This window comes from Dama dama, chromosome X (assembly GCF_033118175.1).
Source record: "Dama dama isolate Ldn47 chromosome X, ASM3311817v1, whole genome shotgun sequence".
NCBI classification, from domain to species: domain Eukaryota; kingdom Metazoa; phylum Chordata; class Mammalia; order Artiodactyla; family Cervidae; genus Dama; species Dama dama.
This window is the reverse complement of record NC_083714.1, coordinates 13,765,811-13,791,293: the sequence shown is the minus strand read 5'-3', so window position 1 is coordinate 13,791,293 and position 25,483 is coordinate 13,765,811. Positions and strand designations below refer to the sequence as shown.

Here is a 25,483-nt window from a genome sequence, read left to right as displayed (position 1 = left end):
AACTGAACGGGGAATGGGTGATGGAGGAATAAATTAGGAATCTGGGATTAAAATACACACACTACTATATACAAAATAGATAACCAACAAGGATTTACTGTATAGCACAAGGAATTAAATTCAATATCTTATAATAACCTATAATGGAGAGTGAAGTCAAAGTCGCTCAATCGTGTCCAACTCTTTGCAACCTCATGGACTGTAGCTCACCAGGCCCCTCTGTTCATGGAATTCTCCAGGCAAGAATACTGTAGTGGATTGCCATTCCCTTCTCCAGGGGATCTTCCCAAGCCAGGGATCGGGCCCAGGTCTCCTGCATTGCAGGAGGATTCTTTACTGAGCCACCAGGGAAGCCCAAGAATACTGGAGTGGGTAGCCTATCCCTTCTCCAGGGGATATTCCCAACCCAGAAATCAAACCAGGGTCTCCTGCATTGCAGGTGATTCTTTACCAGCTGAGCTACCACAAGGATCTGTAAAATACATAAATCTGTATAACTGAATCACTTTACTGTACACCTGAAACACTGGAAATCAACAATACTTCAATTTAAAAAGAAAAAAAAAACCTCAATGGTTCTAAATGCTGAATACACATTAGGATCTCCTAGCCAGTTAACTGAAAATAAAATCCCAATTCCTGAGGCCTAGTCCCCTAAATCTTGACCCAACTGGTTGAGCCTGGGGCCTAAGCAGCATTTCAGAGCACTCCAGGTGATTTCAAAGTATAACCAGGTTCGCAAACCCCAGTTCTACCCACTGCTGAATACCTTAGTATCTTTCAAGAGCCCTCAGTCACTATTTTTAAAAGTCTTCTTTAAGTAGTATATTCCCCTTAAAAAAAAAAAAAAAAGGCAGGCCAAAGAAGTCTGTAACCAAGACAACAAGCTGGGAACACAAAGAGATAGGTCTTCTGTGATTTGCAACCAAAGGAAGCAGAAGAGGAAAAGTAGACACTGAAGAATTGACAGGAAACTAGAGAACAAAAGGCATGGTGTCTGAGCTGGTGCCCAACCAGGCAGCACATCAAACTTCTGCTGCATCTTCCAAGCTGGGTACCTTGACACACAAGCTCTCAAGATGGAAAGCAGCCCTGGATTAGCAAATGAAACCCTTAAGAACACGCTTTCTTCTTAATTGAACTTCTGACCCCCAAATGGGAATGTCTGCTTTGGCAAAGGTTGCAAACCAATTTTTTTCCTCTTGCTTCCTACCTGCACCTGACCCTGTATTGTGAATCAGTGTGACAATGAAACACGAAATCCGCATGGGCCTGGAGTCTGAAAAAAAATGTTCTTCCTCCGTTATGTGCTCTGACCATGTAGCTCGGGTTTTGTTCCCAACTAGGGGAGCACTGAGATGGATGAAAGGGCTGGGGATGCTGCAAATTGAAAGCCAAGGAGTTGGCCTTTTGTTCCCTTTTTGCAGTCAGGGGCTATTCTGGAAAGCAGAAATCAAAAAGAAAATACAGCCTGCGATGAGCTGAAATTGGACAAAAATGTGATGAGGCATAAATGCAAAAAAAAAAAAAAAAAAAAAAGGAAAAGGGAGTCTTTCTTTACCAGAAGAGGTTCTTTTCTGAAAACTGCCTCAAATTACAACACTTTCCACATTTGGTTCACTCCGGGAAGCTTTGCATTGTTACCTAAAACCAAAATGCTTTTTAATCACGTTACAAGGAGAAACTGAGGCAGATGCAAACAGCCCAGAATTTGGTGGTGCATGGCTTCAAGAATGGCCCTTCTAGGCTCATTCTATTTCCCTCAGTCCAGACAGTCAGACAGACAGATGAGAGTTTATTCAGTGACATTAAAGAAGAGATGTGGAAACAAAACTATGATGGAGCAAAATACTGATGATTTGAAGGTCTACAAAACTATATGCTACCGTTTCTTAAAGTGGTGTAGGGAATGACATTCATTATGTTATTGGCCTGCCAGTCTCTGAGGACTTTGCGTCTCCTGGTGGAAGGCTTAACCTCTCACAAGTCTGAGGTTCGTTTTAGGGCTTATGATATTTCTAATTAGCCACCTGTTAGCGGTCTTCTTCACCAGGGAGAAATACTCAGCCTGACGGGAGGCTGCTGGAGTGTGTCCTACAGGAAGGTAGGTGGGAAATGAGCTATGCTGCCCTCTCCAACCAGCCACATACCTTCCACAAGAACCCAACCTTGGATCACAGGCTTACACCTGGAAAAGCCCTGCTTTCCCTTCCTCTCCAGGGACCAGCAGATGGGAAAACGAAATTCTTTTGAACTTTACTTACGTGAAGTTTACTTAGTGTGACCCATTAGGCTGTTTCCTTTCATTCAGTCCTATGGCAAATTCTATTCTGAGCAGAAGAAACACACAAGTATCATAACCAGAAGTACAAATAGCATTAAGGTCCCTATGCAATTCTTAACAGATGACACAGGGCCCCAAACCAAATGGCTGAAAGGCTCCTTCTAGCTCTATAGGAGCTCCTTAAAAGTAATAATAGTAATAACAGCAACAACCACCACCTCATTTATCAAACCACATGCTTACCAATTAAATGCTCAATGGTATAAAGAATCCTAAATGGTATTATCATCACACCAGCAGAGTGATTTCAGCAAATCACATAATCAAGAAATACCCACTGAGCATTCAGTCATGTTCTACACTCTGTGCAGATGTGCAATCCTAGCATAATAAAGAGCCATCTGTTAACTCTCAATTGCATAAGCAGTGCCTTGGGTAAGTTGGACTCCCTGCCCTCTCCCCAGGCCTCACATTAATGAACCAAACTGAAATTAGAGAATATACTTTTTGCATTCCTTCACCCTTCTGCTTCCCTCAGTCTATCACCAGTAGTGACCCTGGTCAAGTGATTCGAGACTGCCTAGAATATCCACAGAAGGGTAAGTTGTTTCAAAGCATGCAGACTCTATTTATAGAATGGATACCTCTGCAAGAAGATATAATGGCCTGGGAGTCAAAGGCCTTAGATTCTATTCCCAGAACAGCTGCTAACTAAAGGACAGACTCAGGCAAAAGACTGACCCTTTCTCAATCTCAAAGCCCACAGCGGCACTGGACCAGATCTGTGCTTCTCAGAACCACATATTTGCACATGGGTATGTCTCAGCAGGAAAAGAGAGGTGGGCAAGTGATTTATGATGAATAATAGAGTACTGAAGTTGGCAAATTATTTACACATCTATTCATTTGTATCTTATCCCTCCTCTAGCTCACTTGCAAAACGCTTTTTGCCATGTTATAAGGAGGAACTGAAGCTGATGTAGACGCTTGCATATGCTTTTCTTGGGTTGGAGGGCAGAGGTGAGCTACAGATATAGCAGTTGCGAATTCTACACAACCCAAATTTTATCTTCTTACTGACGCAGCTCTCAGCTTAATCCGTTGAGCACATGAAGATCCAACATCGGTACAGCAGCTACAAAAAGGTTGAGAACGCCTGGGCTAAATCATTCATTCAACCTGCTGTATTCTGAAGAAACCACCTCCTGCCAGACCCCAATCTAAGTGCTGGGGAAACAACAGCGAGTTAACCAAGACATGGTCTTGGTGTTTGTGGAGTATTTTGTCTGGCAAGAGGGAAAAGAAGTGACACAAAACACATGAATTAAAACCTATGATCAGAATTCTGAGAGCCTGTAACAGAGCCACCACTGGGCAGCAGGTGAGGGAAGGAGGTCGCAGAGGGAAGAGTGTGGGTAAAGGTTCAGTGGCCCAGAGGATACAAAAACGTGTTCAGTGAACACAAAGCAGCTCCTTTTGCCTAGATAATATAGAGTTCGAGGGGAAACCCATAAGAAACGATGCTGGAGGGGTGAGCAGAAGAAGCTAGATCACACAAGGTCTGGGAAGCCATGTGAACGACTTTGAATTGTTCCCTCCCACAAGTCCCTATGATTCTGCTCAGAGAGTGAAACTCAGATGTGAGAATATATGCCAGGGATCACAGGTCTGAAACTCTGGTGCTTTTTTCCCATAAAAACACTGTTAGGGAGACTTCCCTGGTAATCCAGTAGATAACAGTCCACCTGCCAATGCAGTGGACATAGGTTCAATCCCTGATCTGGGAAGATTTCACATACCATGGAGCAACTAAGCTCGTGTGCCACAGCTACTGAACCTGCATGTTGCAACTACTGAAGACCATGCACCTAGAACCCATGCTCCACAAAGAGAAGCCACTGCAATGAGAAGCCCATGCATCACAACAAAGAGTGGCCCCACTGCAACTAGAGAAAGCCCACACACAGCAACGAAGACCCAGCCCAACCAAAAATAAATAATAAAAAACACTGTTTGGAATCCTGCTGAGGGGCTGAGGGACTCTACTTCCATTCCATTCCAGATTAAACAGCTTTTGCCAGCTGGTCTGGGAACCAGAACCCCAAGAATATTGCTTCCACGGGAAAATGCAATCTGAATTCTAAACAGATTTCCAAAGAACCCTTTGGAACAAAACCCATTCAACAGTTGTTGGGGAATGCTTGGAAAGCAATGAAACACAGGACCTTGCTTTCCTCCATGGAGCCAGTGTTTGGGAAAAAAAAAAAAAAAGACTGAACACTAAACCACAGTCTGAAAATGTCTTAACACTACAACCACAGTCACTTTGATTAGTAGGGTTATACTTAGGTACGACCATTGAGTGGCACCATGTAATATCTATTCATATACTTAAATTACCACAAAACCCCAAATATGTGACAGATGACTGGCTACTATCACTCTAAATAAAGACAAGGCAGAAATGGAGAAGAGGGTGGTCTTGTTAAAAAGAAACATGGATGTAAACCAAGTCAGTGATTTCTACACAACATTCCTGTGTCCATGCCCAATCACCTCTCAACTATTCAAGCAGAAATTCAACAAATATTGAGAGGCTAAGTGCCATCTAATTCTGTTTGGTCGAATTTCCTTTCAGTAGAGAATCCTTACCTATTAGCACTCAGAAAAACACCCTCTTCCCACTTTCACATGGAAAAATGCCCCACTTCCCCCACCCACTCATTCGGTGGACTAACAGTAAGGGAACTGGAAGTGGTGGTAGTTTCCCAGAACCACCCTCCAAAGCCCCTCAGGTCATTTTACGGAGCAGTCATTCTCAAAGTTCAGGGTGCATAAATATTACCTGGAGAGGGGTGAGTCATATCCCCAGGTCAACTCCCCTCCCCCTTACCTGGACGCAATAGGCCTGGGGAAGGGTGCAGGAATCAATATTTTTAATAGGCATCCAAGGTAACTCTGAGGCAAATGGCTTAAAAACCAAACCTTGAGAAACTCCACTGTGGAAATTCTAGCCAGCTGAGTCCCCACCCCTGAACTGAGAATGTGAAGTCACTCAGTCATGTCCGACTCTTTGCGACCCCATGGACTATAAAGTCCATGGAATTCTCCAGGCCAGAATTCTGGAGTGGGTAGCCATTCCCTTCTCCAGGGGATCTTCCCAACCCAGGGATCAAACCCAGGTCTCCTGCACTGCGGCACATTCTTTACCAGCTGAGCCACCAGGGAAGCCCTGAACTGAGAATACCAGTTGCCAATCAGAAGGCTGGGTGATCTGATGTGAGACACCGACTGAGGGCAAAATGGACACAAGAGAAGAAAACACAATCCCAGTCAACATGCCCCCAGCTATACTTTAGTTTTTAAAAATCCCATATTTTTACTTTAATCCAAGCAGATGGCATTGCCTTTCCAGCAATCTCCTCCTGGCACCAGAAAAGGAACTCAACAGAGACCATTTAGAAGGAAGGTATAGAAGTGGGAAGAGAAACAATGTTAATTTGCTTGGCCCTGCCCCAACTTGCTTAGCCTCCTTACCTCTCCTGATGGTTGGTTTCCATTTCTGGAACTCTGTGCTGCTGTGGCAGAGAAGAGAGGCCAAGGTGGGGCGGTCTTCTCTGACTCACATTAATGTTTTTCTCTATTACGTGAATAATCAAGAGTTGACCGGAAAGAGGAATAAATGAAAGGCAAATATTCTACTGAGAGGTTAAATAGGATAAAGAAGGCCCCCTGTTGGTTGAGAGCTGTGAGGTGATAAATGAACAGTCAGAATCCCTGCCTCTTTTCATTTTCACTGTTTGCCAGGAACACAGATTTAAAACCCATAACGTCAGCACTGAGCCTGAAAGAAATAATCAGGTATCTGTTTTTTTCCACTGTTCCTCATAATACCCAGAAGAGTCTTCAGCAGTTCCTGTTAACCCTAAAAGCCTAAATATTAACCAACTGTTGTTGATTCCGCCCCAAATCTACAATTGTGGACCTAAATCTGGTCTATTTTATTGTGGTAAGAACATTTAACATGAGAGCTATTCCAGTAACAAATTTTAAATGCACAATAGAGTATTGTCAACTATAGCCCAATGTCATACAGCAGAGCTCTAGAACTTGTTCATCTTGTATAACTGAACCTTATGCTCACTGATTAGCAATCTCCCAGGCCCTGGTAACCCTTCCCTCCCAGCTTCTAGTAACCATCATTCTACTCTGATTCTATGAAGTTGACTAGTTAAATACCTCATGTAAGTGGAATTATGTAGTATTTGTCCTTTGACTGGCTTACTCCACTAACCATAATATCCTCAAGGTTCATATCATGGTATCTGACAGGATTTCCTCCTTCTTAAGACTGAATAGTTCCACTGTGCATTTTTATATTTTCTTTATCCATTCATCCATCATTGAATGGCATTTGGGTCATTTCTATATCTTGGCTACTCTGAATAGCACTATAAGAACACTGGTTGGCTAGGTATCTTTTCAAAAGTCTGATTTCAGTTCTTTCAGCTAAATACCCGGAAGTGGTAAGTAATTGCTGGCTCATATGGTAGCTCTATTTTTGAGAAATCTCCATACTGTTTTCCATAGCAGTGCACCATTTTGCATTCCTATCAACAGTGTACAAGTGTTCCAATTTCTCTACATCTTCACTAACACTTATCTTTTTTTCCCTCGCTATCATCAAGAAATGGAAAGGTAAGTGTTGGTCTGACCATTTTTACTGAAAGAAAACAGTCCTACACAAGTTGACTCAACAAAAGAGAGGTTTATGGTAAGAAACCAGGTATTCCATGAGAATCTCAGTGCGGGATAATGCTTGGCCTCAGGGGATGTGGAAGGCCGTTCTAGGTCCAAGGTGGTTATGAGGAACAGCTACCCTGTCTCTCAGGGCATCTCTCCTCCTCTTACTGTTTCCTCATGGCTTCTCTCTCTTCATAGCACCAGCTTGGACTTGGCCTGACATGCCTGCTCCCTTCCCTGTCATCTTTTGGCCCTTGTCCCAGCTGCAAACTGTCTTATTTAGTCTCTCAGCTTCCCAATTCTAATTTCCTAGGTGAGAAAACTGAATGGCCCAGCTCATCTTATCAAGCTCATACTGCACCCCAGGTGATCCACTGGCTGTTTGGAGGACAGGTGGCCACTCCCAGTCCAGTCAGCCTAAGGAAAGGAGGCAAAATCTCCGGCACAGTTCATGGCTACTGCCCCTCCCGCCCCAACACAGCCGGCCTGGAGTGGTTTGCCTTTGAAGGGGATACGGACCCAAAGGCACAATAAAATATATATGCCCAAGTCTGAGGCTTTGCATGTAATTTGAAAGTCAATAATATGTCCATTCATGAGTTTCCAACACCCATATTTTAACCTTCATAATTAAGAAAAAAGATAGCACAGGCTTTAGCCCTCAGTGCCTACTAAACTGACCTTTTTAAACTGGTAAAAAGAATGCAAGTATGTTTTAAAGAGGAAAAACTTTAGTACTTCAATAAGGCTTCTGTGGTGGCTCAGATGGTAAAGAGCCGCCTGCAATGCGGGAGACTCAGGGTTCAATCCCTGAATAGGGAAGATCCCCTGGAGAAGGAAATGGCAAACCACTCCAGTATTCTTGCCTGGAAAATCCCATGGATGGTGGAATCTGGTGGGCTATAGTCCATGGGTTGCAAAGAGTTGGACATGACTGAGCAACTAACAAAAAAATAAAATAAAAAGGCAAAAACACCGTGCTGTCAGCTCCCTGAGATGGACAGGAAAGGAGAAGAAAGTATGAGATAGACAAATCCTGATAAATGGATACCACTGGCCTTTAGCCCATCTCTCTTGACAGGCCTTCAGTCAGCTTGCTTTACACCATATGAGCATCTTATCTTCCTCCAAGTTTCTCCAAGTAGCATGTGAGGTCAGCGTTCAGTGTTAAGTAGAGCAAGCGAGCAGCATCACAAACCGACAGATGGCAATTGAGAGCTTATCACTCTTGGATTGATTATTTAATCCCCACACTGGAGAGTAAAGCATTCTATTTTGACAGCCACCTAATAATGGCTGTCAGACACTTCAACCACTTTCAGGCTAAACCTTCCCCTCCATAACCTTATTTCCTCCCATCAATTCACAGATGCAAAAAAAAAAAAATCATAAATGCCATGCCTGCTAAAGTCAATAGCTTTGCTATTGACAAGTGCCTAGACCGAGGACAACACAAAAACACTGACAAACACGGAGAATAACAGAGAACTAACAGGTCAGAATAACAACAAAAAAAATCAGATGGTGGTCATCTTATAAAATGAGCAAGAGATGATGAGAAATTAAAAGGTTGTCTTGCTCTGAAAACAGGTTTCTCAAACTCAGACTAAGTCCTATTGGAGTTGAAGAGATTCCAAATAGGGTTTCAAAGATCAGAGCTGCAAAATCCTAAAGACTTGTGAAAGATTTTGATATTTAGTCTTACCTCACAATTATCCGAGCAGCTTAGTTTATTGAAGAGTTTTCCTGGAACTCTTAGCAACACTGAGTTGCATCTTATCACTCTGGCTAAGTTGTGGTAGCTTTGGAGGAGGGAGCGGGCAGAAAGGCACTCTGTTTCTGGTACCCAACAGCAGTTATCAATCTTTTCGTCCCATGAATCACCTATTATCCCATGAGTCACCTATTATCCCTTCTCCAAAATAGCCCTTCAATCAGAAAAACAAATATCAAATAGTAACCCATATATATGTGGAATCTAGAAAAATGGTATAGATGGCCTTATATACAAAACATAAATAGAAACACAGACACACAGAACAAAAGTATGGATACCAAAGGAATAGAGGGATTGGGAGATTGGGATTGACACATACACTCTATTGATACTATGTGTAAAATAGACAACAGATGGGGACATGTGTATAGGACAGGGAAACTCTACTTATGTACTGCAGTGACCTAAAAGGGAGGGAAGTCCAAAAGGGAGCAGGTATAGGGAGTGGATATATGTATATGTTGGAGAAGGAAATGGCAATCCACTTCAGTACTCTTGCCTGGGAAATCCCATGGACAGAGGAGCCTGTCAGGCTACAGTCCACGTGATCGCACAAGAGTAAGACACGACTTAGTGACTAAACAACAAACATACATATACATATGGCTGATTCATTTTGCTATGCAGTAGAAGCTAACACAGCATTGTAAAGCAACTACACTGCAATGCAAACTAATTAAAGAGAAAATTAGCCCTTCAAAATCCCTTACGCTTCTTTCTCATCATAGATATTATACAGCAATGAAAAGGAATGAAGTCGCGCCACATGCACTGGCATCCAACTCTACTGCCCAATGAGGAAAGTTTCAAATTGTAAGCAATCAACCCAGTTTTGTTTAAAAAAAAAAAGATAAAAGATCTGAAAGAATAAATGCAAGCCATTAATGATTATCTCTGGTAGATAGGATTATAGAGGATTTTCACTTTCTTTTTTGCCATTTTTCTTATAAAACATGGGCCTCTTTTTCTGTGTGGGGCTTTTTTTTTTTTTCTTTGCAATTAGGAAAAGGATATTTTTAACCCTCTGCAGTTCATTGGTAGGTAGTACCAACACAGCATTGGTTTGCATCTCTAATTTGTAGGTTTTGGAGTGGCTGGAAGGGAAAGAGTACCACAGAAGGGTCTCTTCCAAGAAAGCCATTCACTCTGTTTATGGAAGTCAACAGTCAGTATGTACATCCCATGCATGTGAAAGAAGGCAGTGTACATAGAGGTCAAACACAGTGGCTCTGGAGTCCAGGTTCAAGTCTCAGGTTACTCCAAACTTGTTTTAAGCTTCCTCCTCTATTGACTGATGATTCTGTACCAAACACTTGGAACATGTCAAGCACATGATGCGCTCAACAAATGGTAGCTATTCTGAAAGAGTTGTAATTGAAAATCATTTTCATTTAATTTCAGTTATAATGTCTGCAACTTAATTTACAATACTTGCAGCATAGACACTGTGATATGCGTGTTTATTAGTTTTCTACACTGTAGGACAGTTAATTAACATTTAGTGCTATGCTGGAAACCCAGCAGCACTGGCTAGCAAGAGTTGATTCTGTGCATCCTTCCCTGTTAGTTTAGTGAGGGCAGACTGGTAACTTGAAAAGGACCATGCAAATTGGCAAATGCTATAAATCAGGACTTTAAGTGTTTAACCAGTACCTCACTGTTAACATCTGAAAAATCCTAACTGAGAATACATACTCAAGGGGTGATTAACAACAATTCACAGCTATTTTGAAGAAGGGATAATGGGTGGCATATGGGATAACAAGGTTGATAACTGCTGTTGGGTACAAAAAACAGAGAGTTATTCTGTCCACTCCCTCCTCCAGAACGACCATAACTTACCTGGAGTGCATATCAATGAATGTTGTTCAGTTCGAAACTGAGATCTCTAATCAAAGCCCACAATCAAGAACTCAACAAAGAAAAGACAAACTATCCAGTTTTTAAAAATGGGCAAAGGACTTGCACAGATATTTCTCCAAAGAAGACATATAAATGGCCAATGAGCACATCGTTGGTTATTAGGGAAATGCAACACAAAACCACAATGAGATACCACTTCATGCCTACTAGGATGGCCACAGTTTTTAAAATTATAAAATAATAGCAAGAAGGTGGAAAAATTGGGACCTTGGTACATTACTGGTAGGAATGCAAAATAGTTCAGCTGCTGTGGAACAGAGTTCTGCAGTTCCTCAAAAAGCTAAACATAGAATAACCATGTGACCCAGCAATTTCACTCCTAGGTACATACCCCAAAGAATTAAAAAAAAAAGACTAAACAGATACTTGCAAGTTAATGTTCATCGCAGCATTATCCACAATAGCTAAAGGGAAATAATCCAAGTGTTCACAGACAGATGAATAAACAAAATGTGGTATATCCATAAAACAGAGTATCATTCAGCCTTAAAAAGGAATGACACGTTACATTATGCATGACCCTTAAAAACACTGTGCAAAGTGAAATGCGCCAGATACAAAAGGACAAACATTATATGACTCTACTTATATGAGGTAGCAAGATAGGCATATTCACAGAGACAGATAATAGAACAGTGGTTCCCAGGGGCTGGGGGAGGGGAAAATAGGGACTTACTGTTTAATGCTTAATGGTAAGGAGTTTATATTTGAAGTGATGAAAAGGTTTTATAAATACATAGTGGCAATGGTGACAGAATGTTGTGAACACAATTAGTGCCACTGAACTATGCACTTCAAAATGGTTACAATGGCAAATTTCATTATATATATTTTTACCACAATATAAAAAAATGTAATATACCAAAAATCATTAATTGTACACTGTAAGTGGGTGAACAGTATGGTACATAAATGATATCTCAATAAAACTTTTTTTAATCCCTCAAGCAAGTCATGTGGAAATTGGGGAGGGGGGTGATGAAGGCATTCTCTATCTTGATTATGGTATATACTTGTCAAAACTTGCAAAACCCTATCCTAAAAAGGGTGAATTTTATTGTATGTAAACTATACCTTAATTTTTTTTAATGGAAAAAAAGCTATACTCAAATGCTTCTATGAAATCCTTCAAATGGTTTGTTAATTAGAGCAATGGACATTAGAAATATATTTCACTGGAGAACTTCTTGGTGCTCAAGACAAGCGGACCAGTTTTAAGTATTTAGGCACTCCCACCCTTGCAAACCTTGAATCTAAGAGTTGGCCAGCCCAATGACCTTCACCTCTTGGGAATGACACACTAGGTTCAGGAGTCCCAGCAAATCTTATGTATAGACACTTACTGGAGGTTTTGAATGTGCCCTTTAGAAAAGTAAAGCGAATGCTATAGCTAGAATACTGTTACATCTATCTCCAGGGAAACTTTCTCACAAGACAGTGGTTGGCAACAAGAGATGGAATGTCTCTGGGCATACAGATCAGGCTGTCTGACTGTTTTCTGCTTGATGATTAATAAATGTTTGTGTGGTAGAATTTGATCTGAATTGCTTTCACTGTAATATCCTGGTTGTAGGGAGAAAACCTTTATAGCCCTCACCTACCTCTAACTGTTGAAAATCAATGATACTCACCAAAACAGAACTGAGTAACTGGACAACCAAATTGGCTTATTAGGTATCAATTTGCAACAAATATTTTGGGGACTTCTGTACAATCACGGCTGTGTCTGATCTTGATAATTTCCGTCAAGTAAAATCAAAACTGAAGAAACAAAAACATTAACTTTCCCATTCAGGCTACATGGCTAACAGGGGTGAGGGGATAGAAGCTATTCATGTTTATTACTTATTTACAAGGTAATCCATTCTGAAAGAGATGGGAATGCCAGACCACCTGACCTGCCTCTTGAGAAACCTGTATGCAGGTCAGGAAGCAACAGTTAGCACTGGACATGAACAACAAACTGATTCCAAATCGCACAAGGAGTACGTCAAGGCTGTATACTGTCACCCTGCTTATTTAACTTATATGCAGAGTACATCATGAGAAAAACTGGGCTGGAGGAAGCACAAGCGGGAATCAAGATTGCTGGGAGAAATATCAATAACCTCAGGTATGCAGATGACACCACCCTTATGGCAGAAAGTGAAGAACTAAAGAGCCTCTTGATGAAAGTGAAAGAGGAGAGTGAAAAAGTTAGCTTAAAGCTCAACATTCAGAAAACTAAGATCATGGCATCCGGTCCCATCACTTCATGGCAAATAGATGGGGAAACAGTGGAAACAGTGGCTGACTTTATTTTTCTGGTCTCCAAAATCACTGCAGATGATGACTGCAGCCATGAAATAGAAAGGTGCTTATTCCTTGGAAGGAAAGTTATAACCAACCTAGACAGCATATTAAAAAGCAGAGACATCACTTCGTCAACAAAGGTCCATCTAGTCAAGGCTACGGTTTTTCCAGTGGTCATGTATGGATGTGAGAGTTGAACTATAAAGAAATCTGAGCACCGAAGAATTGATGCTTTTGAACTGTGGTGTTGGAGAAGACTCTTGAGAGTCCCTTGGACTGCAAGGAGATCCAACCAGTCCATCTTAAAGGAGATCAGTCCTGGGTATTCATTAGAAGGACTGATGCTGAAGCTGAAACTCCATTACTTTGGCCACCTGATGTGAAGAGCTGACTCATTTGAAAAGACCCTGATGCTGGGAAAGATTGAGGGCAGGAGAAAAAGGGGACAACAGAAGATGAGATGGTTGGATGGCATCACCGACTCAATGGACATGGGTTTGGGTGGACTCCGGGAGTTGGTGATGGACAGGGAGGCCTGGCACGCTGCAGTTCATAGGGTCGCAAAGAGTCGGACATGACTGAGCGACTGAACTGAACTGAATCCTACATTTTTAAAATTAAAGTACAAATGATTTATAATATTATGCTAGTTTCAACTGAAAACATAGTGATCCAGTATTTTGATACATCACAAAATGATCAGCAGGATAAGTCTAGTTACCATCTGTCATACAAGGTAATACTATTAAATGAATTTTGTTTCATGGAAGGATTTCCCATTTAATCTGCTGCTCGCCTAGGTATTTTATCCCAAGGGTCAAACTTTACCATATGGAGCCAAGAAGAAGAAAAAAAAGAAAAGGATGACATTTAGCAGTAGCAAAGATCAGTTTGGGGGCACATCAGAGGCAATGTGGTTATGAGCCCAAGCAGTAGGTAACCTCAGAGGAGCGTGGAGGGAGGTTCAGTGAAACAAGAGAAAGCAAAAACCACCAGAAGGAAGTGAAGGCTTTGTTCTGTTCTTTCTCTCTCTTTTTTTATTATATTACCCTATATTGTATCATCATGAAGTGACTGTACACAACTCCTTACAATACAGATAGATAAAGGTTGTAGGAACTCACATTCTAACAGAACTAACAGTTTACAGTTACAGCTCTGAGGTCTTAAGTTCCTAGGGACCTAGATCAAGGGAGACCATGACATGGTTCCATTTCCCTGAGTATTTTATAAAGGGGACATGCCTCGTCATTTCACTAAAAGGAGGTTGATCTTGAGAACAATGACAGCCAATTATTAAGCCCATGTGCTAAAGTCAGGATGGGGTTATAAAAATATAAGCAATGTAATAAGGAACACAGTGGGGGCAGTAAGGAGCAGATAGAAGGAAGCAGTAGAAATGTTCAACCTAATTGAAAAGTTGGGTAGGGAGAAAGCAATAAGATTAAAAATCTCCTAACGAAGAAAATGAGAAAATTTTCACTGGTCCTTCAAGGAAGTGGACCAGTGGGAACAGAATGTGTGGGCTGCCAGGCTGTCCTAGAAGGTTCAAGAAGCCATCAAGACACACCTTTCAAAGCGCCAGGACCACAGAGGGCTCTCACTAGTGGTGACCAAACAGCTGATCTCCCCTCACATAGGTGGCCTCTCTCACCTCCCAACTCCAAGCCTTCAAAGCTGGTGTGGATCTGAGCCACAGGAAGGCACACAGTAACTGGAAGCTAATTCAAAAATAAATCATCTGTGTTCTCTGATGGGGCTCGGTTTTGATGGAGTTGGTGAATCACTACTGCCCAGCTCCACCCAATAAAGGAACAACCACAACCCCTCCCAGTAGTTTGCATGCCCCTGGAGGAGACAACCTTGAGACACCACTCTCTCTTGTCACTCTTCTTGTGAATCGCTAATGGCTCCCTGTTACTGACCATATCAAGTCCACGTCTCCTCTGGATATCCACCTTGCTGTACTCTGCCTCTGCTTGGCCTCTGCTCAACCATCTCCCTCCTTGCCCAGCGCAGAGTTCCCACTAGAAGCAGTTTCCATTTGGAACCAAACTCACAGTTTCTCTCACCACAATTCTACCAGGATCTGGGCTGCCTTGCCAAAATTCCAGGCAGCCACCATGTCAAGTTTGCTGTAGATTATTATAAATACTGAGCTTCTCTTAGCCATATAAAAAAAGGGGACTGTACCTTTCAATATCCTGTATGACCCTGCACTGTCCAGTATGGTAGCCACTACTACTCATGGCTATTCATGGCTATTTCCAACTATTTAAAATTAAATAAAATGAAAAAAAATCAGTTCCTCGCTTGCAGTTAACTACATGTCACTATCCCCACGTGGCTAGGGGCTACTGCACTGGAGAGTACAAATATAAAACATTTCCATCAAAATACAAACTTTTATTGGCTAGTGCAATACACTATACACCCAAGAGAGGAATAGCCTAACGTGTGCTAAAACTGTCATTTACCACCTCTTGGAAAACTTGAGGAACCACATTTAATAAAAAGGAATGCATAGGACTCAGGGATACAGCTCATCTTAAGTAATGAGGAAAGTGTTCTTATCACTGATACCAAAGAGCTCTGCAATCATAGGTAATTACCATATCTCATTTTTGTTAGCTTGTTCTTGTGTATGTGTGTGGAGGGGGAGTCATTGAAGTCACATGCAGTAGACCTCAGGAACCCTTCAACAAAGCATTCATAGACTAGTCAGACCTCTGTATACTAAGCTCCTTGGTAGGTTCTGGAAGCCAGTAGGGAGAGCATGACCCAGTCCCTGCCCTGGGAAGAAAGTCCATACACAGAGAACTACAGAAGGAGGCAGAAAGGAATAAAGGCTGTAAGAGAAGGACCTTGGGGCAGAGAGATCAAATGGATGGGAGGAAGAAGGGAGGACTGCACAGACAGGGAGGTGACTTCAGATCTGGATCAAGCTCTAAAGGATGAGTAGAATTTTGAAAAGGAGTTTGGAGGATGAAAGGGAAAACTGCATCAGCAAAAGGGGGAATGAGGGCCCAGGGTGCATTTATGGCTGAGTGAGCCAAGGAAGAAATATGACAGATAATAAACAATTCTTCGAAAATTTCCCCAAGCACTCTAATAATCAAAGAATACATTAAGCTTAAGATGCCATTTTCACAAAGATTTTGCTTTAGTGAAAATCTGTTGGCAAGGACGAGATGGAACAGGCTCTCTTTGACACTGCTGGTGGGAATTAAATGGGTACTACGATTTTGAAAAGCCATATTAAGCTCCTTAAAAACATTCCTTCCCCCTGACCTGATAATTCCACTTCAAGGAAAATGGCCTACACAAAATAATCTAAATTATAGAGATTTATGCACAAAGCAGTTTTTTTGCAGTCATTTATAACTGAGAAAATAACAGGAAATGATTAGGTAAACTACAATCGCCTTATCGAATGGAGTACTATATAGCTGTTAAGAATTACACCTCTGACAAATTTTAAATGACATGCAAAATGTTTGTGAGAATGTTATGTGAAAAATAAAATCAGGGTATAAGTTTGGTAGTATACAATATATAGTCACAACCATGTAAATAAATATGAATAGAAAAAAGAAAATAAAGCAAAAATGTTAACATTCTGGAAAGATTACAGGTGATTTTTATTCTCCATACTAGGACTCACCAAACTATGACCCACAAACCAAATCTGACCCACTAACTGATTTGTATATAAAGTTTTACTGGAACACAAACACATGTTCATTTCTATACTGTCACTGTCCATGGCTGATTCTGTGCTACAATAGCAGATCTGAGTAGTAGTGACAAAGACAAAATTATTTACTATCTGGCCCTTACATAAAAATGTTGCCAATCCTTCTATCTTTCAAATTTTCCATAATAAGTAGGTATTAATTTGCAATGGGCTTCCCTTGTGACTCAGCTGGTAAAGAATCTGCCTGCAATGCGGGAGACCTGGGTTGAATCCCTGGGTTGGGAAGATCCCCTGGAGAAGGGAATGGCTACCCACTCCAGTATTCTTGCCCAGAGAATTCCATAGACAGAGGAGCCTGGTGGTCTAAAAGAGTTGGACCGCAAAGAGTTGGACATGACTGAGCAACTTTCACTTTCATTAATTTGCAACAGTTTTCTAAAAGGTGTATTGCCACTTCTCTGCTGGCTCAGATGGTAAAGCACCTGCATGCAATGCAGGAGACCAGGGTTCAATCCCTGGGTTGGAAAGATCACCTGGAGAAGGGAATGGCTACCCACTCCAGTACTCTTGCCCAGAGAATTCCATGGACAGAGGATCCTGGTGGTCTACAGTCCATGGCGTTGCAAAAAGTCAGATGCAACTGAATGACTACCACACACACACACACACACACACACACACACACACACACACACACACGAACAAGCTAACCACCTCAGATTTTATTCTGCAAGTAACTGGGGGCTCTAGAAGCTTAAGAAGAAGACAGGACATGATCTGACATGATGTCCACTAGTAAAACACAGATCACTTAAGAAGATGGAATTTAAACTGAATGCCAGGCAAAGTCTGTGATTCATCAGCAGCTGTGACTCTGGGCCACTCCTCATTTAAAGGGGAAGATTAACTTAAGATGTGGCTTGTTGTTTTCAAACTTCCTCCTATGAATTTAGTTCAGTTCAGCTCAGTCACTCAGTCGTGTCCAACTCTGTGCAACCCCATGGACTGCAGCACACCAGGCTTCCCTGTCCATCACCAAATCCCAGAGCTTACTTGAACCCATGTCCATCAAGTCAGTGATGTCATCCAACCATCTCATCCTCTGTTGTCCCCTTCTCCTCCCGTGCTCAATCTTTCCCAGCATCAGGGTCTTTTCAAATAAGTCAGCTCTTCGTATCATGTGGTCAAAGTATTGGAGTTTCAGCTTCAGCATCAGTCCTTCCAATGAATATTCAGGACTGATTTCCTTTAGGATGGACTGGTTGGATCTCCTTGCAGTCCAAGGGACTCTCAAGAGTCTTCTCCAACACCACAGTTCAAAAGCATCAATTCTTTGGCACTCAGCTTTTATAGTCCAACTCTCACAACCATACATGACTACTGGAAAAACCATAGCTTTGACTAGACAGACCTTTGTTGGCCAAGTAATGCCTCTGCTTTTTAATATGCTGTCTAGATTGGACATAGATTTTCTTCCAAGGAGCAAGCATCTTTTAATTTCAGGGCTGCAGTCACCATCTGCAGTGATTTTGGAGTCCAAGAAAATAAAGTCTCTCACTGTTTCCATTGTTTCCCCATCTAATTGCTATGAAGTGATGGAACCAGATGCCACGATCTTAGCTTTCTAAAAGTTGATTTTTAAACCAACTTTTTCACTCTCCTCTTTCACTTTCATCAAGAGGTCTTTAGTTCTTCTTTGCTTTCTGCCATAAGGGTGGTGTCATCTGCATATCTGAGGCTACTGATATTTCTCCTGGCAATCTTGATCCCAGCTTGTGCTTCCTCCAGCCCAGTGTTTCTCATGATGTACTCTGCATGTAAGTTAAATAAGCAGTGTGACAATATACAGCCTAGACACACTCCTTTCTCGATTTGGAACCAGTCTGTTGTTCCATGTCCAGTTCTAACTGTTGCTTCTTGATCTGCATACAGATTTCTCAGGAGGCAGGTCAGGTGGTCTGGTATTTCCATCTCTTTAAGAATTTTCCAGAGTTTGCTGTCATCCACACAATCAAAGGCTTTGATGTAGTCAATAAAGTAGATGTTTTTCTGGAACTCTTGCTTTTTTGATGATCCAATGAATGTTGGCAATTTGATCTCTGGTTGCTCGGCCTTTTCTAAAAACAGCTTGAACATCTGGAAGTTCACAGTTCACGTACTGTTGAAGCCTGGCTTGGAGAATTTTGAGCATTACTTTGCTGGCGTGTGGGATGAGTAAACCTCCTCTGACTAAACCTTACGAAATGGTCTCCTCCCTGTAATAATGACCAATCAAATTTGTTCCTCCAAAGGAAAGGGGAGGCCATATGCAAATTTGTGACTTCTGCCTGGAGAGACAGTTTAAAAGTTCAGGGTGGTAATCCTCTACTGGTGAAGTTAGTCCTCTTATCTTCCAAGCTTCTTCCTGTCACCTACTTTTCATTTATATTCTAGAAGGCTACAGGGAGATGATATTGGGTAAAGGGCAGGGAGGGGCAGGGAAAGGCATAAAAGTAAACAAAAACTTTTAGATGCTTCTGTCTCAAGGGTCCTTAAGGAGTCACTAGATCTAGCCACCCTTAGAATATGGTCAAGGCCCTAAATCCTATCTCCAAGGAATATGGTCCTTCTGGTTTTTTCCTTAGAAAGAGGAAAGACGATTTCTGTCAAAGAAAGCTTCCTGTCCACAGGCTTTCTGCAGGTTCTCTAAGCCCTCACCATCTGCCTCAGGCCTGCTTTCCCAGGCATACTGCAGTAAACAGTTCATACAAACCACTGTTTACTCATTCTCTCAGGAATGAATACAGTGAAAGGATGGAAATGGTCTGAAGACAAGTTTCGTTTCAAATAAACACACTACCAATCACAAAAACAAGAATAAGCATCTACAGAATGAGAAACTCCAAACTACCATAATTTCAGGTCTGGATGCAATAAAAACATAGCAAACAGGTCTCTGGGTTTTGGCTATTTTTTCTTTTTTCCTTTTAAACACACAGTATTTGGGGGGCATTTCAGCAAATGAAAGCTGGGAATTTCATTTGGGGCACTTTATAAAACAGAACAATTTGCATGTAACTCTGGTAGCTGTTTTTTAGAAGTTGATTTATGTTGTATTTTATTGGTTCACAAGAGAGATTGGAAACAGAATGCAGTGAGATGCTCAATTATTTAACAGATCATACTTAACATTTTATATTTTAACATATACCCAGTGCCAACAATTGTTCTCACGAGCTTTCTAAACCATTAAGCTGTACTCCTCTCCTTCTTCTAAATCAAATATAAGTAATTTGTTGTCATAGCAATGCTTCTTCCCACTCCAAAATAGTTCAATACAGGCTTTGTTTCTGCAGACAACTATCTGTCTACCAAAAATTGGTCATTATCTGCCATCTTCTTGACAAATGTCTTATTAAATTTTGCTGCCTGGCTTCTATAGTCATCAGGAGACTGTATTTCTGTGGCACTTTCTAGCACATGTACAGGAAAGGGGCTTATAAAAGCCCCGTGGAATTGCCTGGAAGCATATCACAGCTAAGTCGCTGAGTGACAGCCAATCTCCTCAGTCATGATGACATCGATCCTTTGCATTATTACCCAGCTTAACAGTTTATGGAGTGCTGTCACTCACTCTATTGTACTTAAGGCAGTACTTGGGTAATGCTTTCTTATATGCTTCTTCAATTCCCTGCATCGAGTGGGCTATTTAACAGGGCATAACAGTAGTAAGCTCCACTTATTCTTACCTTTATCCTCTAAGGCTCAGTTCTGCTTCTCTATCCTATTGATGAGGTATATATTAAGCAGCTGAGGGCAATTAAATAAACTTTGGAATTGCAAACAGATGGAACATCTGAGACACAGGATATCATTTGGCCAGTTGCTTGTGCAACGGCTCACTGACAGATATTAACTGTTCAGATAAACACACAAGACCATCCCCCCAGAGTCAGCAACATTCATGCTAATCTCATACTTGTAGAGCTTGTTAGTTAACAAAGCAGTTTTGCAAAAATGGTCTTACTTTGACCATACCACTTGTCTATCCATCCCCCTAACACACGTAAACACAGCTGGATCAGGATATGAGTACCTAAAATCTTATTCCCTGCCTTACAGTTTACCCTTTTAAAATAAGAATGAACAATTGGTATCTTCAAGCCCTGACCTTTATTTCATGCAGCCATATTCTGTAGAAGCCAGAACCGCCCTCCCCCACCACCATAACCATTAGATTAGAATTTCTTCACATCAAAATAAAAACAAATCAGAAGGAAAAGAATCAAGAGGGTGAGGAGAAGAGATTCTTTGACATCAGCCACAGTCTTTAAAAGGAAAAGAATAGGGTTGAGGAGATGGATTTCCAGGAAATTTCCCTTTTCTTTATACATTCCTGTACTTTTAAGGTTTTTTTTAAATCTATGACCATATGTTACTTCTATAATCAAAAGATAATGAGAGTGGGTCCTAACTGGCTCACCTGCTGCCCCTTCTTTGCAATTCTCTGAGAAGGAAGGAGGCATTAGTGAAGAGGACCAGCTCAGAGTGCTTATTTCAGAAATACAATCCGAATCAGGGGCTGCCCTAACAGAGCCTGAAAATGAGATTTCACAGAACTACACCGGCTCAAGAGCTGGAGCTGAAAAGTTCTATTCCCACCCAAATGTGACCAGATGTAATTTGTCTCTCTGTATGACTCCCAGCTTCATGTGGTCTGATTCTATTTGAGAATCTAATAAAAGGTGTAGTTGCTGCCATCATTTCTGTCGCTTGGTCCTCCTGAGTGCTTGTCTCCTACAGACTTGATTTTCTTTCTGTAGAGTGAGCAGAGGAGCTGATTAATTATTTAGAATCCCTATGCAACTATTATCTCAATTTCTGCACACCTCACCCCTGTCAGGTGGAAGGGGAACAAGCACTACCCACATGATTACATCCACTGAAACTTAAAGGCAGGGAGGTAACTCGATTTGAGCCATATCCCACAGAAAATGCTAGGCAGTAAGAAGCAGAGTGCCTAAGGGTCTGAAACCTGTCTCACCAACCAATAGTAATGTCTATACGGCCCAAGAGAAATAAAGCTCTCTTTCCCAACCTCTTGCCCAACCCAAGAGGAATACAGCTTTCAAAACTGTTTTAATGATGACAAAAAGCCTCTGGCTCCTGAGGATATGAGGGTGTTAATTTTGTTTAGCAAAGTCAAATTGCTTTAAGAATTTAATTCTATGACTGGGAAGGTGCAATTTGGATTTTAAATGTGTTTCTTCCCTGGAACTCAAAATCCAATTTACCCAGCCCCCCTAGAAGGATGCTTTTGCTTTCACCAAGTCACCCTTACTAATTTATATACAGGCGAAGTTGTGCCTGTCTTGAACACCTATCTTGAGCATTTCATCAATGGACCTAACAAAGAAAGGGGAAAAATAACTTACTACCCCTAATGACATAGCAGCAAAATACATAAAGTAAAAGTTGACAGAACCAAAACAACTAGATTGACCCACCTTTGTGGTGGTAAATTTTAACTCTCCCAACAATTGATAAGAGAACACTGATGAAAAACTGGGTAGGGCTGTCAAAAGGCAGCAACATTAACAAGGTTGATCTAGTGGACACTGGCCTCATGCTGGGCCACAAAGTATCAAATTTCAAAGAATCAGACCATACAGACCACATCCTCAGATCACAATGTTACTAAGTTAGAAGTCAACAACAAAATAACTTAGAAAATGTTTAGCAATGTTTCAAAAAATCCTAAACACCCCATGGGTTAAGAAATCACCATGGAAATTATAAACTAACAAGTTCCAAGTATTCTTGGAACTAACACCATAACAAAATACTGCATACCAAAGTCTGTGGGATCCAGCTAAAGCAGCACGTGGCTCAAAATTATTAGCCTTCAATACTTTTAGTCAAATAAAGTCTGAAAATAAATGAGTTAATAAGCATCCAACTTAAGTTAGAAAAAGAACAAGGGATAAAACTGAAAACACTTTAAACTGGTTTACAGAATAATTTTTTAACTAGCAGAAATAAGACTGACATACTAGAAAGAGGATTAATAAAGCCGAAATTGCTGCCTAGAAAAGATAACAAAACTTACAAATCTCTGGTGAGGTTGATTTTTTAAAATAAGTAATACTATGAATGAAAAGAGAGCTGTCTTTTTCATATCTGCAGTTTCTATAGTTAAGAGGTTATTAACCATTTTAAACCTCTAAGTATGAGCATTTAGGCAAAATGGTCACATTCTTAGAAAAACAAATTACTAACACTAATTAAAGAAGAAATAGAATACTTGAAAATTTCTACCATCATGAAAGAAATTGAATCAGTAGTCCAAAATCTTTCCACAGAAGACACCAAAGGCCTGACAGTTTCACTGGCAAGTTCTAGCAAGCACTCAAGAAACAAATACTCCCATCTTCTGCAAACTATTCCAGAGTTTAGAAAATGAGGAAGCATTACCCAGATCATTTTATGAAGCTAGCAATAAATACCAAAACTTTACAGGGAAAGTACAAGAAAGGAACCACAGTCAGACTCATTCGTGAACAGTTGTAAAAACACCAATACTAGCAAATCATATCCAGGAACAAGAAAGATAATGCATCGTGATCAAGGTCATTTCATTTCAGGAATGGAAAGTTGGCTTAGTATTAGAAAATCAACATGATTTACCACATTGAAAGATTAAAGACAAAAAGTAATATGATCACCTTAACAGATGAAAAAGTCTTTTTGATAAGAAGCAACATCCATTTATGACTAACAAGAAACAACTTAGCAAACTCAGAATAGAAGGGAAGTTCTATAGTCCAATAAAAGATATCACCAAAAAAATTTACAGCTTAACACCCGGTGAACAGATGGTAAAGAAACTGCCTGCAACACAGGCGACCCAGGTTTGATGCCTGGGTCAGGAAGATCCCCTGGAGAAGGGAATGGCTACCCACTCCAGTATTCTTGCCTGGAGAACCTCATGGACAGAGGAGCCTGGCAGGTCCATGGGACCACAAAGAATCTGACACGCCTGAGTGACTAACACTTTCACTTTTACTTTTCACTTTCAACACCATACTTAATGGTGTTTCCATGGTGCTAGTGGTAAAGAACCTGCCTGCCAACGAAGGTAACCGTAAGAGACCCGGGTTCGATCCCTGGATTGGGAAGATCCCCTGGAGGAAGGCACAGCAACCCACTCCAGTATTCTTGCCTGGGAAATCCCATGGACAGAGGAGCCTGGCAGGCTACGGTCCATAGCGTTGCAAAGAGTCTGACACAACTGAAGAGACTTAGCACACATGCACACCCTTTAAGACAGGGAAAAAGACGGGTATCTACTATTGCCACTTCTGTTAAACACTGTATTAGAGGTCTCAACCAGAATGGTAAGGCAAGAAAATAGTATTAAAGATAAAAATGACTCCAAAGGAAGAGACAAAGGTCTCACTCATTGTAGATTATGATTACCAACATAGAAAACACACAAGAATCCTCAGATCAATTAATTATAATTAATTTGAAGAATTTAGCAATGTTGCTGGCTACAAAAAAATGAACAAAAATCAATTGTATTTCTGGACATCAGCAACTAACAATTACAAAGTGTAATTTAAAAAGGAAAAAAAAAAAGACCAGAGACTTTACAGGAGAGCTGATGAAGACCCTGAGTTTGGTGTCAGACTACCTAGGTTCTAAAACCAGCTCCACCACCAGCTGTGAGACTCTGGCAAGCAATTTAGTTATTTTGTGCCCTACCTTTTAGAATTCTTGTGAGGATTAAAAGAGTTAATATGCATAAAGCATTTAGACCGGTGCCTGGAACAAAGTAAAAGCTAAATAAATACTAATTGTTATTATCACTGTGAAGAAATAGTTAATAGGCCTATTATCAAGAGCCCTGAGGTTCAAACTACAGGACTCTTGACATCTCAAGGGTAAAAAAGTCAGGGAGCCACCCGTCACAAGAGCCAATGAAACTCAGCCATGCTGTCCCTTAGGCTTGGCACTGAACTCCCACACCAAACATACAGCTCATTACTCATACACCCTGCTGTCTGCAGTGCAATTAGCAAAAGCATACACCTTTTCTCTGGAGATTTCCGCCCCATCTTCCCAACTCTTTTAACTGACAGCGAAAGTCAACAACTTCAAGCTTTCCATGAGGATAAAATCCAGAGTTCTTGATTGTTCTTGTCGGCTACTCTTCATCATCAAAAGACAAGGCAAACCTCACCCCCTTCTTGGGGGGGAAGGGGATAGACAGTAACTAATATTTCTTTGAGCACCTACTATGTTCCACGCACTTTTCTCACGGCTTCACCAATATTAACTCATTTAATTTTTTTCTGTAATCTAATGAGACAAATAGAATTCTTAGCACCATTCTACAAATGAAACAGTGATTAGGTGACTTACTTAAAGCACAGAGCTCAGGAGTGACAGAAATTAGCTTCAAATCCAGATCTGTCTGCAAAGCCCTGCACCAAGCTAGAAGAGAAAGAAATAAAGGGGGGAGTGGGTACTGTGTGTATGAAGCAATGCATGTCAATTCTCCTTCTGAGACCAGAAGGCACAATTCCAGTGGGGACGCACACAATCATCATGTGAATAGAAGACTGAAAAATCAGCAAACCAGCAGGGTATCCAAGTTAGTGTTCATGATGTAACCAGGTAAAATGCTGCTGCCATTTCGTGGCATGACTGAGCATTATTTTTTAAAAACCCACAGAAATACTGCCCCTATGTGGCCTCATTTTACCCTCTCATCTGAAAGCCA

General features: G+C 41.1%; 1 protein-coding gene across 14 annotated transcripts in view; it reads right to left on the bottom strand.

Moving 5' to 3' along the window:
- Nucleotides 1–25,483, bottom strand: part of TMEM164 (transmembrane protein 164) — a 171,361-nt gene that overhangs the window by 121,965 nt on the left and 23,913 nt on the right. For 4 of the 14 annotated variants that reach the window (XM_061137186.1, XM_061137187.1, XM_061137180.1 and 1 more), the window contains one exon: nucleotides 25,123–25,194. The exons of 7 other annotated variants lie outside the window; for them this stretch is intronic. In XM_061137186.1, coding sequence (XP_060993169.1) covers nucleotides 25,159–25,194 — 36 coding nt within the window. In that variant the 3' untranslated portion in view covers nucleotides 25,123–25,158. Of the gene's footprint in view, nucleotides 1–2,288; nucleotides 2,331–17,418; nucleotides 21,513–25,122; nucleotides 25,195–25,483 lie in introns of those variants that run through there. 3 more of the 14 variants (XM_061137185.1, XM_061137188.1, XM_061137184.1) reach the window with 3 other exon arrangements.